The 9,685-nt window shown below is 36.4% G+C and overlaps 1 protein-coding gene across 1 annotated transcript in view; it reads right to left on the reverse strand.

Annotated features, from left to right (window-relative positions):
* The window catches only part of LOC122790382 (solute carrier family 2, facilitated glucose transporter member 6-like), a 338,986-nt gene that overhangs the window by 95,330 nt on the left and 233,971 nt on the right, over positions 1-9,685 (reverse strand). Inside the window, exon 6 of the mRNA XM_044057896.1 lies at positions 224-376. Coding sequence (XP_043913831.1) covers positions 224-376 — 153 coding nt within the window. The remainder of the gene's footprint in view (positions 1-223; positions 377-9,685) is intronic.

Consider the following 9,685-nt stretch of genomic DNA (forward strand, 5'->3'; position numbering starts at 1 on the left):
TTACTAGATCATCATATTTTCAGAACAGCAACTTATTTTCATTTCTGTTTTTATGACGAGCCACATCTGTTTTTTTGTTGCTTTTTTGTTTTTAAAAGACAAAACAACAGTCTTGGGTGCATATTTACATCCCCAGTCAAATACAGAATTGTTCTCCTGAATACAAGTGGTTACAAAATAGAAAGCTTCAGATATATATTACTTTATTTCCAAGTCCTCTTACCAGTATCACAGAAGTCTTATCAAATATGGATTCCAAGTAAAACAGTATTGGAGTGATTCCAGTAAGCTGCTGCAGAAACCTCATGGACACAGCAATCCGTATCGGTTTGTAAAAGGAAGGTTTCCTTAAATCTGCACATGACATTCTTTCACCCTGCAGAATGTAAAAGTGTATCATTGCTACAATGACGATAATGCATAAAGTAGTATTTATTAATGTCAACCACATTAATATTATGATAACATAAATGTTGCTTTACTGATGGGAATCACAATTTTAACAGCAATTTATTTCATTAGAATAAAGTTCATTTAAGGCCTTAATCTTTGATAATACTGTATTCAGTATGAAAGAAGACAAGGGAATTATCTGCACTTATTACCTCAGCCTTGCTTTTTTAGAATTTGCAGTATAAAGAAGATATTTTTAAACTATATATTATCAATATACTGTCACAGTCAGTTCGTAGTTCAGTCAGCAAAGTTTAATAGTTTTGCAATCAGTTTGTAATTTACTCAGCAAAGTTTAACTATTTAAGTGCTATCTTTTACATGCCATCATTTTATCATATTCTGTGTTTTTATAGTATACTCCACTGAATATTGATACTGTATATTGTGTTAGATACTGTATAGTATCTAAAGCACTATACTACACTACTTGTACGTATTTGCTACCATCCTATTTGAAATTACAACTGAAAGCGATCCCTCTGACCCACATTTCATAGCCAAATAAGAATAAATGAACAAACAAATAAATAATAAAAATAAACCCTGCCTTCAAGTGGGTAATGAAGCTTAAGCCATAAATAAACTCATGTCTTCAAGTGAGTAATAAGGTTTAAGCCACAGCTTTAAATATTGGCTACTTTCACTGTATATTTAGAAAACAGTTGTAATTTGTCCCTTCAAGACATGCACTTGAATTTAAGACATAAAATAAAATGCATGGTTTTCATGTGTAGAATTCCAGATCCAAATTCAGAATAAATGTAATAACTTGTTTTTCACTTTAAAAAATATCAGACAAAATAATATTCTGTAGACTACATTATACATTTTATGCCAATTTTTCTGTCAGCAAAAAATGAAATGAAGACACTTTATAGAACATTCTAAAATAATGCTTTGCAGTGTATGACAGCCTTTTAGCACACACATGCATTAACTGAGTTTGCTAGTTATATAGAAATGAAACTGTTAATGAGTAAAAAAATCACTTTCTTATTCTTAGTCCCACTGATATGACACAATGCAATCTGCCCATTGCTCATGTAAGACCCTTTTTCCCCTTAAGAGGCAGTGTCATAGGTTCACAGATGTATACATAGCTAACTGCTCTTGCAGGCCATTTTAAGCCAAGCCATTTATACCATTAGTTAAAATTATCCATACCTAGTTCAACAGTCTGTATTTATATACTCCCATAGGATAGTGATTTCTTTCTAGGGGAATAACATTCAGTGTTTATAGTGGCCATGTTGCAGTAATGACATTTAGGTGGTGTCTCTGTCCATAAGTAGTACTGAGGCAGTCCAAGAGTAAATTTTCTCATTCTCATCCATGGATCCAGGTTATGCTTGAATAAGGACAAGGATGAACTTTGTTTAACATGGAGGGAGAGTCTGTTCCAGGGTAGTGGTAACCCCTGAGAGATGTACCTGTCTCTCCAAACCATTTTGTCTAAGTTACAGAAGAGGTGTAGGTCCCTAGAATGATGATTTCCGATACCAATAGACTTGTGGATGTGCAGTAGGTACTTCAGTATAGGGTCTAGGATTCCTTATAAACTAGACAGAGGTCCCCTTTCACTAGTCTGTATGATTCTTAATATAATGACAGTGCTTTGAGATGTTTCTAATACAACGGCAGTGGCTTTGAGTTGTTCCATTTAGGACTTATGATTTAGGCCTTGTATTCTCTTTGTAAGAAACATCTGTGGGCATTCAAGTTGTTGCATATGCCTGGTTAGATACATGCCAAAGGGGCATTTTACTTAATGATCGGCCTGATGAGCACACAGTAAAGGGGACAGTGAAATTCCTGGAGCTGGATGCTATCCCTTTGCTTATCAACTGTGCAGTGTAGACGGTGTTTTTATCTCTCAGCTGTCCTGATTTTTGGAAAATGTCCAGGTGTTTGCCTCATATTTTTAGTCGGTTCCTCATAAAATGTGTAGTTTTCTGGCAAATTGCTGAGGACTGAAGTCATTAAATAATGACATACATTTGAGTTTCAGACTTTATATCCTTTAGAAAATGCATGGTAACATAAATTTTGTTAGTCTAGCAACTTTCTAAGTTTATAAGAGCAATATTTAAAATCTGTCCCTGTTTTTAGTCCCTTGTCCCACCATTATTTTAGACTTTGTCCATATTTCTTGTGCTAAGAGGTTGAGAAGTATGTGGACACTTGTTGGTCAAATGTAAGGTTATGTTCCCAAATCCTGAACTACAGGATCGACTCAGGGGGCATTGTCAGTGGTAATTTCCTAGGATAGTGGGTTTCTCAAAGGATACAGTAATGTACTTTTTGGCATTTAGTTTCAGTCCATGGTTCTGACATGAGTTATTTATTTAGGACAAGCCTTCCTACAGAATGGCTGAGTCATTTGGGGATCCAATGACGGCTCCAAACTTGCAGTCTTCATCAAACTTTTTCAGACAGAGAGTGAGAACCATGGTGTTTGTAATAACTTCAGAGAAGTAGATGCTAAACAAGAGAGGTCCAAGTACCTAACCCTGTGGGACTCCACTGGTGACTGGCCTTTTTGTGGAGGTAGTTTCCCCCTCTCCTGACCTCTTGAGTTCTATCTGTGAGTCATCTGACAATCCAGCAAGTGACACAGGAGTTTATTCCCAGCTTGGGTGAGGAATTGCTTCAAAAGCTTTGTTCAGATCTAGGTAGGTGGTATGCACTGTCTTGTCTTTGTCCATTGTTATAGTGTATTTAAAGATACTTACTAGGTTGAATTAGCATGACCTGCCTTTGATGAAGCCATACTGGGACGGGTCCAGTGTTTGGAGGTTGCATATATCCTTATTGAGGAATCTTTCCATGGTCTTACAAATGAGGGTGGTCAGACTTATAGGCTGGTAATTACCTGGGTCAGTAGACATTTTCAGTAGCAATAACAGCAATAAATAAAAATGAAATAAATGCATTTTCCCTTACCATAAAACACTATTGGGAATGGCTGGGGGATGCTCAAATTAGTGTAGCTCTTTCCCTGGTGTTGAGAGCTTACCACATTGTTTTAAGTCTTAATTCAAAGACCCTGGGCAAACACAGTTCAGAGCAAGTTATATGAGAGAAGCTGAGGTAGAAAACCAGTCAGAAAGGCTAAAAACAAATTAGTGGAGCATTGTAGTTAGATCCTACAGCCAACCACAAGTCATGGGTCACAGATGGCTAGAATTACACTGAACTGCAAAACAATGGCAGCAAAGAGAGTAGCTATGGATCCACAGGAGGAAACAGCAGGGGTGACCACAGGCTATGTAACAAAGTGGCAGGAGGAGAAGCAGTAACAAATTATATGAAGTACAAGCAGGGATGGCAGCAGATGTAATAGGCACAGGATTATTTTAACATGAAATTATATTAGGCCATGTTTGGCAGAATTAATCAAGAAATTCAGGATATGAACAGCTAAAAGTAACACAGAATTTATGTTAAATCACAGGACTCCTACTATGGAAAAAATAGACTACATATCTGTGGCACCAGACCAGGCAGAGAACACCAGTAATGTATTGTAGGCAAAAATACATTAGTAGTTGTTTATATGCAAACAGATAGTAAAGTAAATCACAATAATCTCAGGTATTGTAATTCTGACTACAAATATATGGCACCAGACCAGGCAGAAATAATATGTAAGTGTACTTTTAAGTAAAAATACAACATTAGTAGTTTATATGAATGCAGATCCTGCAGTTTAATCACAATGTCCTCACGTATTGCAACACATCTACAAAAGTTATGGCCCCAGACCAAGTAAAAATTCAAGCAGTTACTTTTTGGGTTAAAAATGAAAAAAAAAATGCAGAATAATACAGAAGACCTGTATCAGAACACATTTTACAATTACTGCAACTGAAATAAGTAAGTAAAAATTAAATACATGCTGTTTTCTTTCCTTTTTGCCAAAATATGATGGTAAAAAACAAATGGAGGATGTTAAAATCAATGCACCTCACTTCCCAGTGTACAGGGTTTACATGCAGCTCAGGGTCTTGAGTCAAGGACCATCGTACTTTTGGGGATAGGAAAATGTTACCTGGACCATTCCTTCCAGGTTTCTGAATTGGGGACTTAAAATCTCCCCCATAATTATTACGTTTTTCTTTCTCTGGAGGGGGGGGGGGTGCTACTGATTCAATGTGGTAGTACCCCATCCTTCCACTGGAGATGAGACCATAATCATCACTCATACCCTTCTTTCACATCTAAAAATTTGGGACCTGAACTACTACCTGAACCTGGGGAAGCATGCCTTGGTTAAAAATCAAAGTTTTAAACACCTACTTTTAAACAGTGTACTAACTGCATTTCCTTCCCATAATAAATGCTAAGGCTTATTATGCCTACTCAGGCAAAGTCACTGTAACTTGTGGTTCAATGCATGTTTCACTTGTGAGTATACCACAGAGTCAGGACCTTATGTTGTAATAAAACTCCAGAGCTAGGATATTCAGGAAATCATTGCTGAAAGCAGGACACAGACACGCATGTGCACACACACACACACACACACACACACACACCCTTACAAAATTAAAAATGTAACTACATAAATAACTAAAAAATATAGCTCTGTGAAAGTACTTAACTATTCAGCACTCAAACACAAAGAACACATATGAAAAACAGAATTCTTCATCAGTTTGTATCACCCTTAAAAACAAACTAATGTGAAACATAAACACAAAATGGGCATCCTAATTCAAAGGTAACATCTACCCTGCGCACCAGAAGCAGGGTAGATGGTATCCCGGCAATTGTACTGACAGACATGACTCATGAACTGACTCTCATATTTGTCAGTGCCACTCAGTAAGCTTAAACACTATGTGATACACTGAAAAAGTGCTCACATCAACAGAATATTCACTGTGCGACAGCACCACAACACTATGGTTGGAGTTTAGCAGCTGTATATCTCATGCTACCAGTGGTGTGACTGAGGAAATGCACAGTTAGACAACATGCATATGCATACAAATACACACATGGATCCACTATGTATATTCCCTTCGCAGAGCACCACATTGCACCAACTTGCTCAGAATAGCTTGGAAATTAGTACACACATTCTCATAAAATATGTGCTTCAACTGTTGAATTTATGGACATCTTTGGAAATAAAAAAGGAATTTTGTGTCCTCCTGAAGCCCAATATGGGGTTTTGGCACCCACACATTACTTACACTTCCAGGTTGTTGGACCTAAGTAAAACAGTGATGACTGACAAGCAGTATAACACCAATCTCTCTCATTTACAATCAACAAGAGAGATTATAAAAGCTCAGACTACAGAACAGTAATCAAGAAAATATAAGCAATGTTTGAGCAGCTGTGACTTAAGTTGACATGTTCCAAACATGTTTGTATATATGCACAAACGCAACCATACATGTATATAAAACAGATATATATTTATATTTATCTCCCTATATATATATATATATATATATAGAGAGAGAGAGAGAGATACCTAAAGATACAGATAAATTTATATCTCTCACTCTCTCTATCTCTCTCTCTCTATATATATATATATATATATATATATATATAGTTAGCTACACACACACACACATATATATATATATATATATATATATATATATATATATATATATATATATATGCAAAAAAAAGTCCCAAACCAAAGTGAGCAAAATCCAAAGATATAAATTAGAAAAAAATCCCAAGGTATGGAGACAGGCACACTGTTAAAGATTCCACAGGTCTGTTTATTATTCCAATTCCACAAAAATGTACTGTGTAAGCGCTTTCGTAAACAATTACTTCCTCGGACACATCATAACACTTAATAAAAGACTCAGTTTTTATACCATACCTAATCAACACAAACCAGTTTCCCTCCAAAATATTTAAAGGTACATACATATTTAAAACCATTGTTCATTCATATAATGAATCAATTTAACATAAAATACGAGTTCAATAACATGCTAAAACATATAATTATAAAATGTTTTCATAAAACCTCTGCCATGTAAACTAATTTCTTAATATTCTTATTTCTTAAGACAGGTAAGAGGGATAGTGTATCATTCAGCCCATACCATCTATGGGCTCTAAGCCTAAAAATCTATTTCAAGTTCTGTTAGTTCTGTGTCATTTACTAAATCACCAAGTCTTTCACTGGCATATTGCACATGAAGTACTTGTGATAAGAACGTGTGTTCATTCCCCGTAGATGTAGTATGTTTAGCCAATGCACTATATTCTTTTCCCCTTTTTGTGCACTATAGATGGACTCTAATCTTGATTTTGAAATGGCAGTTGGTTTTACCAACATAAAATTTATAACACTTAACACAGGAGGCTAAATAATCTAAGTCTTTACTATTGCAATCGGCTTTAGCTCTGATCTCACATAAATATCTGGTTTCGGGGTGCCTAAAAAACCTAGATGTATCAATATATTCGCAGTAATTGCACTTGCCACACTTCCTTGTGCCTCTTTCCAAGTCATGGGTGATTACATTAGAACTCGGATAACACAGTTGCTGTTTAAGAATTTTCCTGTTTTTATATGTGAATTTAGGCTTCTGCACTACCCAGCTTTCAGTTTGCTCATCAACTAGTAAAATGTGCCAATTGTTGTTAATAATGCTTTTCACACTACCTATTTCCTGAGTGTATGACATAACTAGGGGGATTCTTATGTCTGTGGCATCATCTTTATCTATACCAACTTATTTCGTTGAGAAATATGGATTGCCTCTTCTATGCCTCTCAGCCTTAATCAGTTCATATACTGAATTTATTTGGCTTTCAGTGTACCCTCTTCCTTTGGAATTCCTTCTTCAAATCTACCAGATTAACAAAGAATTTATCATCACTAGTAGTGAGGCGTGACGATCTGAGTGCTTGTCCCTTTATTATATTTGAGAAAATATGGGGTGGGTGCATGCTATCCCTATGTAAATAAGAGGGTTGATAGCATTCTTTTCTATACATCCTGGTTTCAATACCTGCACTGCTTTGTTGCGCTACTACATCCAAGAAGTTGATTTCTAACCTTGACTTCTTGGTAGTAAATTGTAGAAAATTATTAGTGTTGTTTAATTCTTTACATAATTCATCCAGTGCTTCTTCACTACCCTTTCACCCAATAAACAGATCATCCACAAAGCATCTTGTAAATCCTGATCTGTGTATTCCCTTTTGAGTGTATATGATGGTGTTCCCACTCATCCATTACCAGGTTGACATAAGAGTTAGCACAACTAGTGCCCATTGCTACTCCAGCCATTTGCCTGTAACACTTGTCATTGAATAGAAAGATGTTATGCTCTAAACTATTTCCAACAACATACATAAAAAATCTTTTTGACTGTTCTGATGCTTTCTATGTCTCATAAGGGATGCTTTCACCATTTCTAGTCCGTCGGAGTTTGATATACATTTAAAAAGAGACGTAACATCCAAAGTCACTAACCAGTCAAATTTCTTTCCCTCTGAACTTCCACATATTTCATGTAAGACATTAAGAAAATGTTGAGTATCTCTAAGTACAGTAGGGCACTCATTTAACAGCACTTTCAACTGTTTATCTATATAAATAGAAATTGGCTCAATAAGCGAGCCTGCTCTGGCCACTATCAGTCTGAATTTCAGACATGTGGGGTTTTTATGAATTTTGGGTAGCCCGTGTATTCGGGGTATTAAGGGTTTCTCAACCAAAAAAAAATTAAGCAGATGTTTATTAATAACCCAATTTCATACTCTCCTGCAGAGTCCTGTTAATACTTTCATACATGTCATAAGCAATGTCCGAAGAGACAATTTGATAAGTATGAACATCTGCTAACATCAACAGCATTTCAGTATTATAGTACTCAGAGTCTAAAACTACTACTGGTCCTCCTGTGTCTGAAGGATGTACAACTATATCACTGTTATTGCATAGATCATAGAGTGCTTGCTTTTCATTATCTGATAAATTACTTTCATATTGTGTGTTACCATTGCTACTCAACATGTATAAGGCCTTCTCACAACTTTTAATAAACACATCTAAATGTTCCGGTAGCTTAGGTGTCATTGTAATAGCTACTCTAAAATACTTTGTTGTAATTAGCTATCATATTTTTGGTATGTCTGTACCTCAGTCTGAGCATGAATATTGTCCAGCAGGACAAGGACTACTGTTTTCAAATTCAAATAATAAGTCTATGACAGACATTCCAAGTATCAAAACTTCGAATGCATGTTGTTGTGTCTTTCGGCTTTTCCCGGTTAGGGGTCGCCACAGCGGAACTCCGGTCCGCTAATGATTGGCAGTAGATTTTTACATGCCGAGTTGCCAGCCCTGATACACAACGTTCGATAAAGGTACGCCCATTCACGCATGTCTCCACACAGAAGACACTCTAGCTGAGAATCGAACAGGACAACATCTTACTGTGAGGTGACAACGCTACCGCAGCACCACCACCGCAGTTAAAACTTCGAATGCATGTCATAGCAGTAAAACAATTTGAATCACAAAGATTCAAACACACTTAGAATCAAATCTTTTTTTTTTTGCCCCACCCCTACTAATTGTATATGCTACCTCTGAAAATGTACTACAGTGGGGAAATGACATATTCCCCAATCCCCAGTGTACCATGATCTTGTGCGCATTAAAAGTGGCAAGATTTGAAAAGTTCATTTTCAAACACGGCAGTCAATAATTCATGTGCTCGAACACCTGAGAGTTTGACCTTTTGAATGTAACCCTTACAGACAGATCTATCTACACACATGCACAAATATATATATATATGTATATATAGGTAGACATAGCTATATTAACATATGGGAGTACTTAGATTGGTTGAGCTAGTATGCAGCTGACAACAGTTGGTCAACTGGACAGATGACTGACAGATACGCGAGACTGCACAGTTCCCAAGGTTTGGGAAAATGCCCTTATCCCAATTTTGTACTATCTTAAAATTAGTATCTATAATCAGCAGGGGGCTTGTCCTCATGCAAAACAAGATTTCTGATAAAATCTCACTTTCATGCAGATGAAACTGCTTAGTCTGAAGAAATTCCTGTGGTTGGCCTGCAATTTTTTTTTTTTTGGGGGGGGGGGGGTTGTTGCATATACTGAGGTATCTTCTTGGTGCATGTGTACCAGCATGACAAAACTGGTGTTTTCAGTCTTATCAGGTCAATGTTTTTATGGTCGATTTTCGGTGGATGGATG

This window comes from Protopterus annectens, chromosome 16.part0 (genome assembly GCF_019279795.1).
Source record: "Protopterus annectens isolate FY-2018-M chromosome 16.part0, PAN1.0, whole genome shotgun sequence".
Classification (NCBI taxonomy): Eukaryota; Metazoa; Chordata; order Ceratodontiformes; family Protopteridae; genus Protopterus; species Protopterus annectens.